This window comes from Capra hircus, chromosome 14, assembly GCF_001704415.2.
Source record: "Capra hircus breed San Clemente chromosome 14, ASM170441v1, whole genome shotgun sequence".
Classification (NCBI taxonomy): Eukaryota; Metazoa; Chordata; class Mammalia; order Artiodactyla; family Bovidae; genus Capra; species Capra hircus.
In genome coordinates, this window is record NC_030821.1 from 21,329,053 (window position 1) to 21,351,363 (window position 22,311).

Genomic DNA, 22,311 nt, shown 5'->3' on the forward strand with positions numbered 1-22,311 from the left:
TCCTTATAAGAAAAGAGCTGGATAAATGGAACAAACTGAAAATCAACTCTTCTTTGATCCATCAGGAAAGTGAGGTCACAGGACAAATCAGTGCCTTGACAACTGAAAGGGGAGGTAAATAGAATTTCTAGGAGTAGAACCCACTGGGACCAATAACTGGTAGGAAATTGTTGAAATATGGAAAGCTGAGTGTAGACTAACTTAGGAGTTAAAAATTCCTGAAAGTCCAGCTTTCAGGGAGCCCCCAACCTAGTTTTATGAGTTTTACCTCCATGAATGTAAAAGTGAAAGTCACTCAGTTGTGTCTGACTCTTTGCGAGTCCATGGACTTTACAGTCCCTGGAATTTTCCAGGCCAGAATACTCAAGTGGGTAGCCACTCCTTCTCCAGTGGATCTTCCCAACCTAGGAATGGAACCCAGGTCTCCCGCATTTCAGTCGGATTCTTTACCAGCTGAGCCACCGGGGAAGCCCAAGAATACTGGAGTGGGTAGCCTATCCCTTCATCAGTGGATCTTCCTTTCCCAGGAATTGAACTTGGGTCTCCTGCATTGCAGGCAGATTCTTTAAAAACAGCTGAGCTACCAGGGAAGCCTAAGAAAGTGAAAGTTGCTCAGTTGTATCCCACTCTTTGCAAGTCCATGGACTATATAGTCCATGAGATTCTCCAGGCCAGAATACTGGAGTGGGTAGCCGTTCCTTCTCCAGGGAATCTTCCCAACCCAGGGATTGAACCCAGCTCTCCTGCATTGCAGCTGGATTCTTTACCAGCTGAGCCACCAGCCTCCATGAACTCTACCAAATTCTCAAGCTCAGTAAAAAATTCTCTCCTACTTCCAGCAATGGATAGGATAAGTAACCATTTTTGACATATTCCAAGAGATTTTCATTCTGAAAGGAAACTACTTAACCAGAGCCCAACCAACATGAGAGTAGAGAAATACCTAACTACAGTCCTCTCTAACCTTCCTGTTTCTCCAAAAGGGGAAAAAAAAAGCAGAGAAGCATTGGTGACAGTCATAGCCCAGGGGCAGGAGCCCATGAAAAGATTTAAGACTTACTTATGGGATTCTAGAATTCTTCTCTATGTGGCAGTTTAGCAATCCAGGCTGCTTCCGTCTTGTTGGCAAGCCAATTAGAACACATAGCTATTAGGATTGCTGCATCTGAGCAAGAGAGAGAGAAGGGAGAACTCACATTCATTCTTAATTATGTAAGACAGGAAGTGAGGTAGGTTACCTTTACTCACAGTTCATTGCCCAAAGCTTGTCACAAGGCTCTTAACTAACTGCAAGGAAATCTAGACGGTCCATGTCCTCATGAAGAGAGGCAACTCTATTTATAGTGAGCACTAGTAACATCGACTGCTTCCCAGGTGGCTAAGTGGGTAAAGACTCCACTTGCAATGCAGGAGATGCAGGAGACACAGGTTCGATATCTGGGTCAGGAAGATCCCCTGGAGGAAGAAATGCCAGCCCACTCCAGTATTCTTACCGGGAGAATCCCATGGACAGAGGAGCCTGGGGGCCTATAGTGCATGGGGTTGCAAAAGAGTCAGCCACAATTCAAGTGATTGAATCCACACAGTAATATCAACTGCAGTTAGGTTTCGTTTGATTCTCATTTATTGCAATGAGGTGTTAATTTCTGGATGCCAAAAGATAAAAACTTGCCAAGAGACTGCTGCTGGAGCAAAGGTAACTCCAGTCCCCACTCTTAGTACTCTTGGTTCTTCTGAAACTGCTGTAATGACTTAGATCAAGGTCTCATTGGTACAGTACTGAAAGTTAAGGCTAATAACGTGAAGAAAATTCAAATACAGAAGTATCCTCTCACAGGAAGGAAATTAATGGTATATTTCAGGGAGTACCCCTACAATTTTGTCAGTGGGATTACAAGGAGAATTTTTGCGTTCTCCTAGGTAGCAGGAGCCTGGTGGGCTACAGTCCCCCGGGGTCTCAAAAAGTCAGACACAACTGAGGCTGCACACATGCAGGTGTCAGTGAAAGGAGATTAAAAATGGGTTAACAGTGAACGTATATGAAAGCATACTGAGAAACCCTTATTTGAACGTTAGAGATTCCAAGGAACAATAATAAATAAGATAGTTAACAAAGTAACTTTTAAAAGGAGGAACAGAGATACTAGAAAATCTTTCTTCTGTTCTTGGATGGAAGCTGTCTACTTTGGTGTGTTATCTGCTTGGTCCAAGAGTTGGTTAGCTCTTTCTCTCCAAAGACTATTTCTGGGAGATTCTTAGGACTCTTTTATTTAAGGTCTCCCGACAGAGCAGATTTCCAACAGTTCATGCAAAATTGTTTGTGTCTTTTTAGTTGTGAAACGTGAGTCTAAGGATCAACATTTTTGAGGCTTTTGCTGAAGTGCTGATTGTTAATGTGACTTATTACAGTCTTTTCCATCGTAACCCTGAGGTAGTTTTTCTCCCCTTTCTCTTTAGAAGACGAAATCTGTAGATTTCATGTCATAGAGTGTCCCTTAGAAGGATGTTTTGGAAATCCTGCTTATACCTGTGGTTGATAAGACTAAGTGAATAACCTGATCCCTTTGCTTAATCATGTTGACTTGCAGTGGGGGTGATTTTAGGGTCAAAAGTGAAATTTCTTAATGTGTAGGCACCTTATTATTAAGTTATAAGAGAAAGCTGATGGACCTGCCTCAAAATTGATTTTATTCTTTTGAAGGCTAATGACAGTGGAACTTGAAGGGTCATTGAAAGCATTGTTAATTTTACTTAAAAACCTGGAGAGGGCAATGGCAACCCACTCCAGTACTCTTGCCTGGAGAATCTCATGGACGGCGGAGCCTGGTGGGCTACCCTCCGTGGGGTCCCAAAGAGTTGGACACGACTGAGTGACTTCACTTTCACTTACTTAAACAAATTCTACTTGTATTTTTCTGAAGATTGAGGATGATATGGACAAAGATGTTTTCTTGTAAGCTATTGGTGCTTGACTGATCAAAGCAGTTGACACGAACTTGTGACATAGTGAAAGCAGTTTCTCCACATAAATATGTTTCCAGGTCCAGCACAGGTATTCTTCAGCCTGAGTGGTCTAAAATTGACTATATCTGTCATGTACCATAGGTTAGAACCACCTTAAATTCCTTTTGGCTCAAAAGAAAAAAAAAGGGGGGGGATCAGTAAATAAAGAATAATGATGATGAGAGATCACTTGTTCAGACAGTGCATTTAGAAAAATTGATAAAAGTACCAAAGTGCTTATTGCCAAGTAAAGTTTTTATTAAAACATAGTATATATAGTAATAAGTGCACAGTTTAAAAATATATAGCTCACTGAATTGCCAGACAGTGAATATATCTGGAAACCATGACTGAATGCAAAAAGCAGAGCATTGCCATACTTCCAGGATCTCTTTCTCATGCTGTCTTCCACGGAGGGCTCTCTCTCACCCCTGGGAGTGACTTTTTAACTTGAATATTTTTTCAGCGCACATAATATTTTGCCTATTTATATTTAGACTTCAAATAAATAGAATCATATGGTATATTGTGTCTATAATATTTTGTTTAATGTGTTTGTGAGATCCATTCATGTGATTGCGTCTAGTTGTATTTCATTCATTCTCATGACTGTATGGCACTCTAGTGTTTGAATATACTGCAATTTATTTATGTTTTACTATTTCTGTGCCCTGGGGTTGTTTCCATTTTTGGCTATGAGTAGTGCTGTGATATCAGAGAAGGCAATGGCAACCCACTCCAGTACTCTTGCCTGGAGAATCCCAGGGACGGGGGAGTCTGGTGGGCTGCAGTCCATGGGGTTGCTAGGAGTCGCACATGACTGAGCGACCTCATTTTCACTTTTCACTTTCATGCATTGGAGAAGGAAATGGCAACCCACTCCAGTGTTCTTGCCTGGAGGATCCCAGGAACGGGGGAGACTGGTGGGCTGCCGTCTCTGGGGTTGCAGAGTCAGACACGACTGAAGCGACTTAGCAGCAGCAGCAGCAGTGCTGTGATATACATTCTGATGCCATTATTTCTCATATTATTTGGCAAATTTTGCAGTTATTTGGAACAGTGAAGTACTTCAGCTATTTAAAAATATTTTCAAACATTAAATCTAGTTACTATGTCCATGTCTCTAGTTTCCCACTTATTTATTTGATAATACTATACGTACTGTTTCTTTCCATGCCCTAGTGTTTGCTGTTTCAGTGCCTCTGCATCTGACCAAGAAAGAGAGAGAGACATTCCAGGCCGAGGAACAGGATGGTGTGATCAGATCTGTATTTTAGAAACACATTACATTTGTAATAGTCACTTAGGCAGCTATTTAGAAATTCAGAGGAGAGACTTGGTATGTGACTGGGATGGCCAGCTGTATGACGTATGTTTTTATTCTTTTGTAATAATAATAATTATTATTATTACTCTCAGCTGATTAGTAAAGCAGTAACTTTCATACTTTTTTTTAAAAAAGCTTCCATTCATAAAAAAATATATTTTGCACTATAACCCAGTATACACATACCTACATACATATTTATGTAATAGAAATAAGATTTATAAGAAATCATGCACTCTTTCCAATGCTTTGATCTAGTTCATTAAACTGTGAGTCCTGGCTTGCTAAATTTATTTTATGTCCTTGTATTGGGTTGCACTCTGCTGTTAGAAAAACACTCTGTAATGTGTGTGACTGCATTTAATGTTACATTCTGTAACAGTATGCCGTGAGCTTACTGTTCAAAGCACAACTTAAAACTCATCATCTGAGGAAAGTCAGTGTTACACAAATCATGAAAACCCCCCCCAAAGATGAATGGGAAAACAACAACAGCAAAAAAATCTATGTGACTGGGCATAAAATTACCAGGAACAGCAGGATTACTAGGAACTAACAGATTGAATGATGTCTGTTTCTTAAAGAACTCAGAATGAAGAAATTACTTTTGAAAACACTGAATTCAGTGAGCTGCTTTGGTGAGGATGGAGAAAATAGACATGAAAAATTTGAATGAAATAGCTTTTTGAATTAACAAAGTGGAAAAAACTATTTCTAAGTTGATTTATTATTGCATATGTCTTTTAATATTTGTAAGAAAAGTTTTAAATTAAATCTAAGTATTATCTTTGACTCTTTATATCAGGGATCTACAAAATATGACCTGTAGGTCAAATCCTGCCCATTGCCTGTTTCTGTAAATAAACTTTTATTGGGACATAGTCAAGCTCATTTATTTGTTTGCTCTTCTGTGACTATTCTCGCATCTCTTCGGCAAAGTTGAGTCTCTGTGACAGATCCACAAGGCTTACAATATCTACTATCTGGAAATTACATTTTTACCATTATATTTATATTTATAAGCTTAAATATATGTTTATATTCTTAAGATCTTTTATACCTTTCATTATATTTGGAGTTTGGATTCTAACAATGTTGTTTTGGAGTAGGAACAAACCAAAAGCCAATGAAACAAAATATAGACTCTATAAATAGACCATTGCACATGTAGGAACTAAGTATATGATAGACTGCTATTATAAATCAGTGGAAGAACGGATGGGCTATTTAATGGTACTGGGAAAATAGACTCTCTATGTGAAAAAGATTGAAATTAAATTCTTGCATCACATTACATATAAAAATAAACTTTAGATCGATTAAAAGCCTAAATGTGAGAGGCAAAATTATAAAGCTCCTAGAAGAAATTATAGAATTTTTTCGTGACTGACTTAGGGGTAAATAAGAATTTTTTTTAGCTGGCCACCAAAACCACAAACCATACAGGGAGAAACTGATGTATTGGAATGCATCAAAATGAAAGAATTCTGCTTAACAAAGAATTAGCAGTTATTTGTCAGACTAGAACTGTTGCTATGCTCAATTTATAAAGAATTAACATACAGGCTATACAAAGGTCTTCTACAAATCAGCAAAACAAACAAAAAAGGCCCCCAGGAAATCCAATAGAGTTTTGGTAAAGGATGGCATGAGTAGGTAGTTTATAGGTGGGACAGTCAAACTGGCTGAACTTCATTAGGAGTCAGAAAAACATGAACTTAAAAAAATGAAAAATTTCATATACCCAAGCTGTAAAATTTTGTTAAGTTGAATAATATCACATATTGGCAAGGATAAGAGGAAACTGGAACCATCGTACCCTGCTTGCAGGTGTGCTGAGTTAAGCCGTTTGAGAAGGCAGTTTAGAAGTATTTTTGCTGAACTTGAGTATATCTATTATATTATTGCATACATGTCTCAGAGAAGAACATATATGTGTTTGTAAATATGCCATTCAGTTCAGTTCAGTTCGGTCGCTCAGTCGTGTCCGACTCTTTGCGACCCCATGGACTGCAGCACGCCAGGCCTCCCTGTCCATCACCAACTCCCGGAGTTCACTCAGACACGTCCATCGAGTCAGTGATGCCATCCAGCCATCTCATCCTCTGTCGTGCCCTTCTCCTCCTGCCCCTAATCCCTCCCAGCATCAGAGTCTTTTCCAATGAGTCAACTCTTCACATGAGGTGGCCAAGGTACTGGAGTTTCAGCTGTAGCATCATTTACAGAAATATTATAACTTATTGGAAATACTGGGTTGGCCAAAAAGTTCATTCATCTGTGCGATGTTACGGAAAAACCCAAACGAACTTTTTGGCTGACAACAATATTACAGAGCAGCGGTCCCCATCATTTTTTGGTACTAGGGACCGGTTTTGTGGAAGACAATTTTTCCATGGACTGGGAGGTGGGGGGATGGTTTTGCAAGATTCAAGCACGTTACATTTATTGTACACTTTATTTTGTGGCAGTCTCATGATATCCTCCCTGGAGAAGGAAATGGCAATCCACTCCTGTCTTCTTGCCTGGAAAATCCCATGAATGGAGGAGCCTGGCAGGCTACAGTCCATGGGGTCTCAAAGAGTCAGACACGACTGAGCAACTTCACTTCACTCATGATTTTCTACCTTGACTTTCGGGTTCCAGTTCATGCTCCTATGAGAGTCTAATGCCACCTCTGATCTGATAGGAGATGGAGTTCAGACAGTAATGCGACCGATCGGGAGTGCTGTAAATTCATGTTTGTTTCAGGTGTACAGCACAGTGATTCAGTTATACATATTAAGTTTATTCTTTTCCAGAATAAAGTGCTAACTTTTAAAAAACAGAGGGATGAATAAAATGTAAATAGGGAAAATTATATATCCATTCAAGTGTGAACTTCTAGTGGTTAGCACTCTGATTCTGCAGCTGAATTTGGATCTGGCTTTACTTACTAGCAGTGTGACTGTAAAGTAAAAATAGCCTCTCTGTAGAATAGGAATAATAATAGACTATTTATAATAATACCTATCTATCTGATACAAAATAAACCACAGACACATTGGCTATAGTCTATTTAGATTTTACTAGAAAAATTTAAAGACTGGTTCCTGAGGGAAGGGAAGTCACACTGGGAAGGGGGAAAACAATTAATTAAAATGGGAGCCAAGCATGAATCAGCGAAGCCAACCTCATGATCAACTCTATTTTGGATACCTAAGGTTTAAAAAGAGAGAGAGAGAAAAAAGGCATGTGTTGCAATCTATTCTGGGAGGAGGCAGGAGGATGTATAAAATACATCCTGTAATGAGATGCACCATAGTGAGTCTAAAGGATGAGTAGCTTTAGCAGAAAGAAGGGAAAGAAACAGTGCAAAAAATGAGGTTGAAGAGGTGAATGAGCAAACATTCAAGACTTTGTAAGACTTCATAAGAAGTTTTTTCTTATTCTTGAAAGCAATCAGAAGCCATTAGAGTATTTTAAGCAGTGAGATGACAAGATAATTTTTCTGTAGTATGCAGAAGGGGAGAAGTATGAATGTGAGTAGCCTAGCTGGGATAGGTGGGCATTGATGATAACAAGGCCTATGGTATTGACCATGGATATAGAAACAAGTGAAAGGGTTTAGGACACATTTAAGAAGTAAAATTGAAAGGACTTCATGATAGATTAATTATGCATTTGAAGGAGAAAGGTATTTCTAAAATAACTCTATATTTCAGGCCTGCATGATTAAATGGTGTCACTTATTGAAATAGGGAATACTAGAAGGGAATTTGCTTAATAGGAAAATTACGAGTTCACTTTGATATGCACTGAAATTCAAGTGGCGTCAAGACTTCCCAATACAGATGTGAAGTAGGCAATTGAATATTGAAGCTCAGAGGAGAAGTCTGAGCTGAGGATTTACATTTATATGTAGGAGGAAAGTAAAGTCAGGCGTGGGTGACACTGCCTAAGAAGACACAGAATGAAAAGAGTAGAGAGGCCTGAATCTTGACCTTCAAAGGAAAAAGAGCATGAAAGGCTAGAGAGACAAGAAGAAAGCCAGAAAAATGTAATGAAAGCCAAGTGGGCAGTGAACATAATTTCAAGTACTGTTGAGAACCCAGTAAGATGGAGACTAAAAAAATTCGTCCGTTAGTTTTAGGTACAGGGAGGCCATTGGTAAACTTTGTGAGGATTAAGAAGTAGACTGGAAACCAGATTAGGCTGGTTGAAGAGTGACTGGGATGAGGAAGCAGAGATAGAATTTGGCCTATGTATAAATGGGAAGGGGAAAAATGATCTCTTTGGCAAGGAACATGATTGAGCTCTGCATCCGCATGTACACCATCACTTCTCCATATAGTAGTTTCTCATTTTATAGGACTTGAAGGATGACTACAAAAAAAAAAAAAAAGCCTCTCCAAAAGTCCTCTCTTAGCTCCTCAAACTATTGTAGATTAGTCCTATCTGAACTTTTCACTTCTCTCTCTTTCTCTGCTCCCTACAGCAGGAAAGATTTGATCCCATCCCACAGCCCCAATAATGCTACAGTCTCAGGGACTGCTACAGTTCTTACTGTAAGAGAGGCTTCAATAGTTCTAATCTAGCACTTTGGGATACATAATTACTGATTTCTCTGCTTATGTTACTGGCCATCTCCCTGTGTGTGAAAACTGGGGTTTCTATTTCCCTCGAGGGCCTATGTAGCACAGTTTGCTCCTACTTTTTACTTCTACAAAAAGATTTCTACTTTTTGTTCCAGTGTAACTTGACTTGGTAACTTGCCTAGTACTCCAGTGCTTCTAGAATGAAAATAAAGCACTTGCTCTAATTTTTTTCTTCTTTCTCTTGCTCCCAGAGAGGTTCAGCCATATACTGAGAGATCATGCCAGAGATCGTAAGTGTATAAAGAGGTATATGGTAGAAATGTGTAGACCTCACACATAGAAAGATGATGCTTCCAAATGGTAGGAGAAGCTCTGGTACACAGCTCATTCATGGTCCACTTAAAATCATGCTTGTTCTTATACATGTTTTATGAACTTAGGTCTCTTGTAGTGATGCTTATTTTGTGTTACTAGAGATTCACTTAAACCTGGTGAAAGACCATCAGGGGAAAATAGTATGTTACCTGAAGTTATAGGAAAAAAAAACTGGCATAGCTGTTTGAATTTATTAATATTAGGTATGAAAATGGAAATATGCTTTTGTGGTTGCAGAGATAAAAGGACTTATATGGCTCTATTTTTAATTTACCTACTGACTTTAGGTTGGGGGCTTCCCATGTTGTGCAGTGGTAAACAATCCACCTGCCAGTGCAAGAGGTGCAAGAGATGTGGGTCCAGTTCCTGGGTCAGGAAGATACCCTGGATTAGGAAATGGCAACCTGCTACTGTATGCCTGCCTGGAAAATTCTACGGAGAGAGAAGCCTGGCAGGCTACAGTCCATGGGGTTGCAAAGAGTCGGACATGACTGAGCTACTCAGCACACGCACTGATTGTAGGTTAGCACTTTGAAATGAACTGTTTTTTAAAAGTCAGACTTATTTGAGGTTATATTTATTAGTAGTAAAATTCACTCCTTTGAGGCATACACTTCAGTAAATTCTAGAAAACATACACAGTAATATCTACCACCATGATCAAGACATAGGTCATTTTCCTCACCACCAAACGTTCCTTGCGTCCATCTGTAGTCAGCCCCCTTGCTCTGCTCCACTCCCTAGCAACCATGGATCTGATTTCTGGCCTTATATTTTCATCTTTTTCAGAATGTTGCATAAATTAAATCATATCATATACAATTGGAAAATCTGTGATCCACAGGCCGCATCTGGCCCACTACTTGTTTTTATATAACCAGTGAATTCAGAATGGCTTTTACATTAAAAAAAGTGTTGAAAAAAATTGTTTTTTAATAATATTTTGAGATGATAAAAATAACATGAAATTCAAGATTCAGCATCCATAAATAACATTTTATTGGAGCATAGCTGTATCCATTCATTTACATGTTGTCATTGGCAGGTTTCTGATTGATGCTTTTTAAATTGTTGAAGGTCTAGAGCCTATACCTTGCCTAACCTAGCTAAGAAGTCTTTGTTGAAAAGGCCACACTTTTCTTTAATGTTTTCATCTACAAGTGTTATACTTTTAGTCATTTTATTTAGTTCTGTAATCTATTGTTTACAGTTTTGTAATACATTTAGTTAATTTTCATATAGGTATGAGGTATGGGTTGAGGTTTATTTTTTTACACAATGGATTTCCAATTACTATTTTTACACATGATTTTCTGTTGTTTTAAAGGACTATACTTTATTGTTGAGTTAGCTAGGCATCTTTTTAAAAAAGCAGTGACCATTTAAGTACTGGACTGTTCTGGACTCTGTTTTATTGTGTGTGTGTTTATGCTTTACCAATATTTGATTACTTCTATAGTTTTTATAGTAAGTCTTCAAATTAGGTAGTGTGAGTTCTTCAGTCTTTTTCTTTTTCAAAATGTGGTGCCTAATTGGAGAGTTTTGCTTCTCCATACAAATTTTAGGTTTAGTTTGTCAATTTGTTTAAAGAATTCTTGCTGAGATTGTGATTTGAGATGACATTGAATCAATTTGTAGAGAATTGATATCTTAACAGTACTGAAGCTTCTCATGATGAATATAGAATATTTCTCCTATTAATTAGATCTCTTTTAATTCTTACTATTAATATTTTATAGTTCTTAGCAAAGAAAGTCTGCTCATGTTTTGGTAGATTAATACCTTAGACTTTTCTTTCTTTTATTTTTGATGCCATTTGCATACTACTTAAAAATTTTTTGATTTCCAACTGTCTATTGCTAGTATACAAAAATGCAATTGCTTTTTGTATATCGAGCATGTGTCTTGTGACCTTGTTGCTGCTGCTGCTGTTAAGTCGCTTCAGTCCTGTCCGACTCTGTGCAGCCCCATAGATGGCAGCCCACCAGGCTCCCCCATCCCTGGGATTCTCCAGGCAAGGACACTGGAGTGGGTTGCCATTACCTTCTTCAATGCATGAAAGTGAAAAGTGAAAGTGAAGTCGCTCAGCGACCCCATGGACTGCAGCCTACCAGGCTCCTCCATCCATGGGATTTTCCAGGCAAGAGTACTAGAGTGGGTTGCCATTGCCTTCTCTGTGTGACCTTGCTAGACTCATCTATTATAGGAGTTTTTTAAATAGTTTCTTTGGGACTTTATACATAGACAATTATGCCATCTGCTCAGTTTAAAAATATTCCTTCCCAACCTCTATGGTTTAATTTTTATTGTTTTTCTTGCTTTAATGTGTTAGCTAGGATTTCTAGTCTGGTGTTGATTAGGAGTAGTGAGAGATACCACCTTGCTTTGTTCTTGATTTTAGGGGGAAAGCACTCAGTATTTCAAATACAATATGGTGTTAGCTGTAGACCCTTTTGTGGATACTGTTATTGAGTTAAGGAAGTTTCTGTCTATTCCTAGTTTGCTGATTTAGGTGCTTTCTCAACATATTTTGACATAATCGTATGTTCTTTCCCTTTATTGTTGTTGTTAGTTGCTAAGTCATGTCCGACTCTTTGCAATCCTATGGACTGTGACCCGCCAGGCTCCTCTGTTTATGGGATTTTCCAGGCAAGAATACTGGAGTGGGTTGCCATTTCCTTCAGAGAATCTTCCTGACCCAGGGATCAAACCTGCGTCTCCTGCATTGCAGGCGAATGTTTTACCGCTGAGCCACTGGGGCGTGAAATCACTAGTCAAGTCAAGGGCTCAGATAGGTTTGGACTGTGTCGTTATCTTCAGGGCACTACTGTTTTCAGATTTCTCTAACAGAGAGCTCCTGTTGCTCTTTGCTTGGGGTGAATGCAGGAGTACTGTACTTTATTATTTTTTTTAGTGTTTTGCTACCCCTTCAGCTGTCACAGAGGGAGAGGGCCTCTCTCCACATTCTTGCCCATTCCCCGGCAGCAGAATACTGGTGCTTATTTCTTGATACTAGGCTTGTGATAGGGTTGGGGTGTTCTGTTGTGTGTTTTCCATCTTCCATCTCTGTCTACGAGGGCCTCAGGGATGAGGCCTGCTCAGAGTTCTTATTCCCTTTTTCCCAAGTAAGGAAGTTGGCGTGGTGTCTCTGAATGGTTTAGGGCAGGAGTTTCTACCTCCCTCTTTGTGATAAAAGCCTTTGATCTGTGGGTAAGCTCTTGGCTGAAGATGATTTCCTGTCCCTCCTTCATGAGAAGAGGGCTTTTCCCCTCCCAAGCTTTTCCCTAGCTGCCTAGGTCTTTGCCATTGTCCTGGGGATGACAGAGTTTACTCCCGTTTCCTGTGGCTTACAGCTTTGGCTTTTTAAGGAGAAACGGTCTGGGGAATTCCTGTGTTCTAGCAGCCACTGGTCAGCCACTTCTGTTATATTTGTACATATGCACCCCCAAAAGGTTCTTTTTGTTCTTACGTCCTGCTCTCCTTGTTCCTCATGAATAACCAGTACAGGTATGTGGAAGAGTGCTTGTGATCCTGGGCCCATAGCTATTCCAGATTGTCCGGTTAGCCCACACTTGACTTTTACCAGTTGTTAAATAAGATTTTAGTGAACTTCCTCTTAACTGTCTGGTGGCCACCTCTTTCTTCTGTGCTCTGCCAAGGGTGAAATAGTGTGTCCCATTGTTCTTTGGAAGGTTTGTCTTGGAGTTCAGATTGTTTGCTTGTCTTATAACCCTCAACTCTCTGATGGGATCAAGAGAAGTTATGCTCTTGTAGATTATTTAGCCTTTTGTCCTCTTTAGGATGAGAGTGACATTATTTGCAGCTTTGTAAATCCTAAGCATTAGTTCTGACTAGGAACTTTGATTTGTAAATCAAAATTGTAGTTTTAATCATTTAAAACCATCTTTTATAAAGATAATAGTAAAAGTTTTATCACTATTTATTTTAAACTAGAATCAGTAAAGGCCTTACTTTCATTTGTACTGCCTTATTTGGTAGACTCCTAATATTTCAAGTGTCTTTGCAACCAACTAATGTCCAGGCTGTTGAATAGATTTAGATAGTTAGTGAGACCACTCATCCAATGTTTTCCTCTCTGTTTTGATTCTTAATTGCATTCCAGTTGAGATTCTGTCTCGGTGGTTTGAAGTTGATAGGTTTTGGTTTCCCTGTGCAAGTCATATCATTCAGTCTATTTCTGAAGCTAAACTCTTAAAAAAATAACATTATAAATATTTCATGGTATATGATTGAAACATATTGCAGATAGTTGGTAGAAATTTTACAATTACCTTTCAAAAAAGTATGTTAATTGTACTGTTTGTCAAATTAGCATGTATATTAGAAGTTAGAACTAGTTACACTTTTCCGATGTTGTGGGACATAAAAGATGTTATTATCAACAGAAAGTTAAATTTTTATTCTTTATTCTCACATGGATTTTTCAGATACAAAATTGTGTCCACAGATTGTGGTAATTCTTACTATTTTTTGGGACCATCAGGAAACCAAATTTTCCTTGTCTGTGTTCTCTGCAGAAAACTTCATCAGCAGTTTGAAATGTATAAGGAGCAGGTGAAGAAGATGGGTGAAGAATCACAGCAGCAGCAAGAACAGAAGGGTGATGCTCCAACCTGTGGCATCTGCCACAAAACCAAGTTTGCTGATGGATGTGGCCATAACTGTTCATATTGCCAAACCAAATTCTGTGCTCGTTGTGGAGGTCGCGTGTCATTACGCTCAAACAAGGTACAGGATTAGAGCTGAATTTCGTTAATTCTCTCATACTTAAGCTCATGAGACAACTGAAATTAACATTCAGGTTAATCCATGAACAGAAACCTTCCCTAGTGTCTTCAGTTCAGATAAAAGAATTTAAAAAGCTTTCCTCTGAATTAAAAAGGTATTTATCTCATTGTTTTTGTTCTTTAGCTTAGATCTTTTAGACTCATAGGATCTTAGACTTTCAAAGATGAGAATTTAGAGATCAGTTGGCCTGATTCCTTATTTTATAGATGTAGATGACTCAGATCCAGAAAGACTAGAGTTCATTGTTAAAGTCACACAGCTGGTTCATGTTTGAGTTTTGTCACAGCTTTTTCGATTACCTCACATAACTTTATCAGCTTGGTAGATCTGCTCTTCTTTTGGCCTATATTTCCTTTGTTTCTGAAGGAGGCTCTTTCTGGCTTTGAGATTCTATGTTTCATAATTTTATAGCGTTTGAGGCTACAATACCCTTTATTTTTGTTTTAACATTAGTGAAAAAAATAGTAGAATATGGAATTAAAAGAAGAAATGTTAAGGCTGTGTTTCACACCTGTTCTAGATTTTTGTAGTTTATCCATCCACTTGAGGGAATATATTAATATTTCCCAAAGAATGCTATGCTGAAATTAGCAAAAACAGTGTTTTAAACTGTCTCAATTAGTTCTTTATAATTTGCATTTATCTCCTTCTTAGTAGGAGATCTCTATCACCCAGTTCTTAGGTAGCTTAAAAATATGAAGCTGATATCTTTACATATATTACTTAGACATAATGGGAATTTGTTAGCCTTTGTGATTTAATTTCTCCATTTTCTCATTGCTTCCCTTTTCTCATTCTTTTGTTTTACCCAGAACTAATAACTTTTCTTTATCTAACTCCCTGTTTACCTGATTATTTTTCTTTTCCTTGACTAGTTGTATTGGCTAGAAACTTTAGTATAATTTTGAGTGGAAGTGATGAGAAGAGACATTCCTGTTTTGTTCTCATCTTGTGGAGAAAGCATTCACTTTTAAGTATTATGTTAGCTGTCAGCTCTTCATAAATGTTGCTAAAAGTTTTTGTTCGTTTGTTTACCTTAAGAATAGATGTTGAATTTTGTCAAATACTTTTTCTCTGTCTATTGAGATTGATTATATGTTTTTGCTTTCTTTGTTAATATGGTGAACTACCTTGATTTATTTTGATGTGTTAAACCAACTTTTTTTATTTATGATGGATTATATCTTTTACAGGTTAATGAGTTGGATTAGATAAAATTTTGTTTACAGTTTTTGCTTTTGTGTTTCTAAGGGTTAATATCTGTAGCTTTCTTTTCTTGTGATGTGTGTCTTTGAGTTGGGTGTTAGAGTAATGCTGGCTGGATAAAATGGATTGGGCAGTATTTCTTTCTCTCCAGTATTTTAGTAGAGTTTCTGTAGAGTTGGTATCATTTATCCTTTAATGTTTTATAGATTTTACCAGTGAAGCCATCTGGGCATACGGTTCTATTTTGGGGGAAAAGTTTTTAAGTACAGTTTCAATTGAATAGATATAGGGTTATTCAGGTTATCTATTTTTTTTCTTGAATGAGCTTTGGTAATTTGTATCTTTCAAAGAATTTGTTTAGTTCCTTGTAAGTTGTTGAATTAATTAGTATCATAGTATTCCATTATCATTCTTTTAATGTCTGTATAATTTGTAGTGATGCTGCCTCTTTCATTCTTGATATTGGCAATTTGTATCTTCTCTCTTTTTCCCTCTTCGGTCTGACAGATACTTACCTATTTTATTGATATTATCAAAGAGCCAGTTTTTCATTTTATTGATTTTTAAATTGTTGATTTCATCTTTGATCTTTATGATTTGTTTTCTGTTGCTCACTGTGGGTTTAATTGTCTCTTCTTTCTTCTGGTTTCATAAGGTGGAAGCTGAGGTTATTGCTTTGAGATATTCCTTCTTTCCTAATACAGGCCTCATGTGCTGTTAATTTCCCCTAAGTACTGCTTTAGTAGCATCTCTCTCAAATTCTAATATGTCGTGTTTTCATTTTCACTCAGTTGAAATATTTTCTAATTTTACTTTTCTTTTTTAACTTATGAATAACTTAGAAGTATGTTATTTATTTTTTAAATATTTAGGGTGGAAGTTTCTAGAGATCTTTCTGTTCATGATTTTTAATTTTATTCCGTTGTGGTCCCAGATATACTTCATATGCTTTGAGTCCTTTGAAATGTACTGATACTTATTTTATGGCCCAGACAGTGCTTTATTTTGACAAATGTTCTGTTTGTTCTTGAAAAGAGTGTATATTCTGTTATTTTTTGACAGTGGTTTTAAGTGTTCAGTAGGTCAAATTGTTTAATAGAGTTGTTCAACTCTACTAAATCCTTGTTTATTTTCCACAGTTTTTTTCTACCAATTATTAAAAGATGGGTATTCAAATATGTCACTCTCAGTTTTATCAACTTTGGCTATATATTTTAAAGTTCTGTTTTTAGTTGCATAAACAGTTGGGATCATTACATCCTATTAAAATAATTGGCCCCTTTATAATTGTTAAATGACTTTATTCTTGGAAATATTCTTGGCTCAGAAATATTCTGTTTTATCTGATCTTACTGTAACCATTCCAACTTTCTATTGGTTAGTAGTAGCATTGTTTATGTTTTCTCTTCTTGCCCAAGTGAGACTAAGCATAAATCCCAGTTTTATTATTTACTAGTTCTGTGACCTAGTATAAGAAGCTTAGTCTCTCTGCCTCAGCTTCTTCACCTGTAAGTAGATGGAATAAGAGGACATATCTTACAAGGCTATTGTGAGGACAAAATGAGTTAATATTTGTGCAACACTTAGACATGTACCTGGCACACACACTGAGTGCTTTTAAAGTGCTTTGCAGTAATTTCTATAGTATTGCTCCTTACCTAACAGGGATGTAGGGTCCCATGAAAGAACCTTTCACATATGTTTTCTTATTCAATTAAATGATCATATTTTATATTGAGTTAGTGTGTTCCTTGCTGCATACCTAAACTGATTCTGTCATTATGAATATATATATAAACTATATAAGGTAATTCTAATCTTTAATCTTTGCTGCTAAGTCACTTCAGTCATGTCCGACTCTGTGCAACCCCAGAGACGGCAGCCCACCAGTCTCCCCCGTCCCTGGGATTCTCCAGGCAAGAACACTGGAGTGGGTTGCCATTTCCTTCTCCAATGCATGAAAGTGAAAAGTGAAAGTGAAGTTGCTCAGTCGTGGCTGACCCTTAGCGACCCCATGGACTGCAGCCCACCAGGCTCCTTCGTCCATGGGATTTTCCAGGCAAGAGTAGTGGAGTGGGGTGCCATTGCCTTAGTCTTTGAATTGACCATTTAGTCTTTTTTCTTTAAACACAGACTAAGTGTAAAACTGAAGTAAATATTCAGATGATTCAATTGAAGGTTCATTTGTAGTCATTTAAAAATATCCAAATTTTCCATTTGTTTAAAATTAAACTACTACTCCACAGCTGGTTTTTATTTTTCACATGAGATTTTAATGTTTTAAGGACCTTTATAATATTTCATATTTATACATTACCTTTGTTTTTCAAGCAACTCAATTCTAGTTTGATTAAAATCACTTTGGACAAATACAGTGAAACTTTAAATTGTGTTACTAAAATCTGATTAGAAGAGATTACTAGTCCTTTTGTTTTGAACTTCTTTTCCTTGGAGGCTTGCCAGTTCAAAGAGAAGAGGTATTTTGATTAAGGGTCATTATTCTTACTTTTCCTTTTTCCTTTAACAATTTCCTTGGGAGATTTTATTCATTTTCATAGCTTCATATTCTGTTATATGCTGATGATTTACAGATGTGATTTCACTAGTCGGATTATTCTTTTGAGCTACAAGTCTATCTATGTAGCTTCCTGCTGAAAATCTATGCTTAGATGAATTGATAGTCACCTCATATTCACCTTATCTATACTTGAATTCATTATTTTCCACCAAATCTGCTGCTCATGTGTTTTTTTCTTTCAAGGAATTGCCTTCTTATTCTTCCGGTTGCTCAAACCAAGCTCTGGGAGTGCTTTTCTCTTTCTTCCTCTTCCTCAAGCATGTCTTAAGGGGCCATACTTCTCTGTATCTACTAAGTCAGTTTACTTCTCTTGCTACTACTATGGTTCATACCACTATCACATATTGCAACAGCTTCCTAACTGTTCTTTCCGCTTCTAGACTTTTCTTCTTCCAGTCTGTCTGCACATTTTAGCAAAGTAAACACTTTATAAAATAGTAACAATGTTGTGCCTTATTTATAAATTATATAATAGATTTTGTGTTGACTTTTTATCCTTATTGGAAGATAGTAGAGATACAATGGTAGAGTAGTATTTCATATGTGTATTATAGGTAAATTTTCCATGTATATGTTATAGCTAAAATTGAACCTGTATTATCTGTTAAGAGGGATTGAGTATGTGCCAGTTTGCTTCAGTCGTGTCCAACTCTTTGTGACCCTGTGGACTGTAGCCCCCCAGGCTACTCTCTCCATGGAATTCTCCAGGCAAGAATATTGGAGGGGGTTGCCATGCCCTCCTCCAGGGGGTCTTCCTGACCCAGAGACTGAACTTGCGTCTCTTATGTCTCTTGCATTGGCAGGTGGGTTCTTTACTACTAGTGCCACCTGGGAAGCCCTAAGAGGAATTAATTATTAGCAAATTCATTAGACTTCATGTTTTTTTTCTTTTTTAAAACAATTTCTGCAATGTGAGTTATTTTATGAAAGTATTATGCTTCTAAGCTTTTGCCAATTATTAATATAGTTAACCGTGAAGACTTTAGTTCATACAAGTCAGTTATAATTTAGTCATTCCCAGCCGTGCTGTGCTTAGTTGCCCAGGCATGTCTGACTCTTTGTGACCCCACGGGCTGTAGCCTCCTGCAGGCTTCTCTGTCCATGAGGATTCTCCAGGTAAGAATACTGGAGTGGGTTGCCATGCCCTCCTTCAGGGGTCTTCCCAACCCAGGGGTCATTTCCAGCTAACTTGTATCCAAATATGCCAGGCATGTTTGTGCTTTTGTGCTTTTTACATATTCCATGTTCTTTGCATAAAATGTTCTCCCTCACTGGTCTTGCCAGCATTCTCTTTATTACTTTAGAGGCCTACTTATATCTCAGAAGCTTTCAATTTTTTTTTCCAAGTTCTGTTATCTCATCAGTCATTTGTGTTTCCATAGTGTCTAATTCTTGGCTTGCTTTCAGGCATCTTTCTGTTCTGCAGTGATTTCTTCAGTTCCCTCTCAATACATTTAGTTCTTTGATGGCAAGAACTGTCTTACTCACTTTTTATGTTTCATAAATCTAGTATAGTACCTGTTACATATATGTGAGTGCTCCATAAATGATTTTTGTTAAACTAAATGCTCACCAGTAGTTTTCCTTGACTGCATACAATTGCTTTTCTTTTTTACAATAGCTTTTATATGACCTATATGTAGTTTTAACATTTGTAACAAATGAATCAGTCAAGATAATAATATAGCAGATCCAGCTTATCCCTTCTACACAATATCCTGTGTTTTAATCAGCTAGAATATCAGATATAGAACTGTGTGTCAGGCACTCTATGTGGAGAGCTTTTCATATTGTTTAATTCTCAGGAAACTGTATAAAGTAAATATTAATTTCCTATTTTGCAGATAAGGAAGTAAAGGTGTAGAGAGCTTAAGAAAATCGCATAAGGTATACAACTAGAAATGTTTCAGAGAAACAATGATGCCTAAAAAGACATGATTTTAATTTTTAATTTAAATTTATAACTTATTATAATGTATCAGGTAATTATTATTACATTATGAAGTATTATTATCATTATTTATGTTTAATTAAAGATAAATGTAACAATTTTAAACTTTACCCTATTTAAATATGTTCTCTTGACCAAATCATGTATCTTATTTATTTATTTAATATTCATTTCTATTATGGTTTATTACAGAATATTGGATATAGTCCCATGTGCTTATACAGTAGGACCTTGTTGTTTATCCATTCTGTATAAATTTTCATCTGCTAATCCCAAACTCCTAATCCATCCCTCCTTCATCTCCCCTACCCCTTGGAAACCACAAATCTGTTCTCTATGTCTGTTAGTCTGTTTTTTGTATTGTAGATAAGTTTGTTGTATCATATTTTAGATTCTACGTATAAGTGATATCATATGGTATTTGTCTCTTTCTGGCTTACTTTACTTAGTATGGTAATCTCTAGGTCCATGCATGTTGCTACAAATGGCATTATTGCTTTTTTTCATGACTGAGTAGTATTTCATTGTATATATATACCACATCTTTTAAAATTTTTAGTTTATTGGAGTTTAGCTTATTTATAATGTGGTATTAGTTTCAGTGTACAGCTAAGGGGTTCAGTTATACATATAGTCATTCTTTTTTGTATTCTTTCCTTAAAACTCAGGTATCTTACGTATTATTTTATTTTCTACATTTATAATGTTAGGAAACTATGACCCCAAATTACCAATTGTGATCAATAATATTTTATCTTTAATGACTATTTCTACTTATTTTTTCTTTTAAGTTATAAAGTTTAGAAGGCTTAAGTTAATGGGACAAATACGTTTTAGAAGTAATATGAATAATTCATGTAGAATTGTATTTTGTCAGTTTTTGATAGTATATGATGAAATTAAACAGTGATACTGTGTTTTATTATATTTCTACATAAAAGCTTTTTTCCTTAACTTTTTTTAGTTTTTTTCTTTTCTTTGAGTGTTCAATTAAGATTTTATTTGTGGAAAGAACATTCTCCTTTTTCTGATGTTTGGGTATTTACTTGCTTTTGTAGAAATTGTTCTCTTTATATGTCTTAACATATACCAGTATATAGCATGCTCTTGCTTGAAATGTATGGAAAAGTTTTTCCTCTTATAATGTTTATATTTTGGTCAAAATGTAGTTTAAAATTTTCTGGAATTTTAATTTCATTGTCTTAAAAAGTTTATTTGTTTTAAGAATGGAATTAATTATTTATTTTTTGTTTTGTCTTTTCTGTCCTTTCTAACTTGCTTTCGTGGATATTCACACCAGGAGGACAAAGTGGTTAGAGTCTTTTTTCTGTCTAATATTATTTTTTTTCTGATTATTAATGCTAATATAATTTTATAGTTATATTTAATTTATTTACTCAAGTGTTTTGTTACAGTTGTAGTGCATGATAATTGCTAAACAGTAAGATATATTTTAAGCATGCTATCTGAATTTACTGAAAGATATTTAGTTTATTATATTATAGATGACAGTTTGATTATTTTACTTGATTCTTAAAGAAACTTGCCTTTTTAGAATATAGTATTTTTTAAAGGAAATGTGTTTTTATAACATTTCTCATTGTGATAAGAATTCCTTTAATCTTATTATGTCCCCTAAACTGATCATTGTACTGGTCAGAATTTTTAAAATAAGTTTCCAAGTTAGTATAAAGATTCAATTTTTGTAATAATGAGTCACAATAACATTGAACATGGGTTTTCCGAAGTATATAATCATAGTTAAGTATTTAATATATTTTAATTTTTCTTAAAATATGTTTTAGAGATTGGTAAAATGCTTATTTTTTACCCTCATGTTGAATATTATATATAAGTATAATTTACAAATTCTTAGAAATATAAAATTTGATAATACATTATAATAATCTGCTGATGTCTGTCTTTTAAAAATCTGATTTGAATTTGTATCTGCTCTGGAGCCTGGTGACTTCCTGCAAACACAGATAAAATCTTTCTGTTCTGATTCTTTATGATGCATCAGACTAAAACTTGAAGTCTTTTCAAGTTTTCCAAATTCAAATTGGCATAAAACCCAAAGAGAATTTCCCTAGCTGAGGTCTCCTCTTTCTTGTCATTTGGAGCCTCTTCATTCTCTTCAGTCTTCAGTTACGAGGCTGCAGATGATGTAGACATTGGCAAATACTGATGTGAGTTTACATATGAACCCTCTGAGCAAAAGAAAAGATACTGTGACTACCCAGATGGTATATAGTCTTTAACCCAGAGCAGGTTCTCTAAACACTTGCCAGCTTTCTACCAGTCAGCTGTATTATTTGACTCTCACATAGTACAATTCAAAGCCTTTTAGAGTCTCTGCTGCAACTTTTGTGTCTAGAGTTAACACAGGGTACATAATGGTGTGATTATTGTCTGTAGTTTCACAATGAATTCTGACACCTATCCCAGTAATGAGACATATAGTAGTAGTTCAGCTATAGAAATTATT

The 22,311-nt window shown here is 36.3% G+C and overlaps 1 protein-coding gene across 1 annotated transcript in view; it reads left to right on the forward strand.

Moving 5' to 3' along the window:
• Positions 1 to 22,311, forward strand: part of RIMS2 (regulating synaptic membrane exocytosis 2) — a 601,915-nt gene that overhangs the window by 113,216 nt on the left and 466,388 nt on the right. Inside the window, exon 2 of the mRNA XM_018058085.1 lies at positions 13,818 to 14,028. Within this exon, the coding sequence (XP_017913574.1) occupies positions 13,818 to 14,028 (211 nt within the window). The remainder of the gene's footprint in view (positions 1 to 13,817; positions 14,029 to 22,311) is intronic.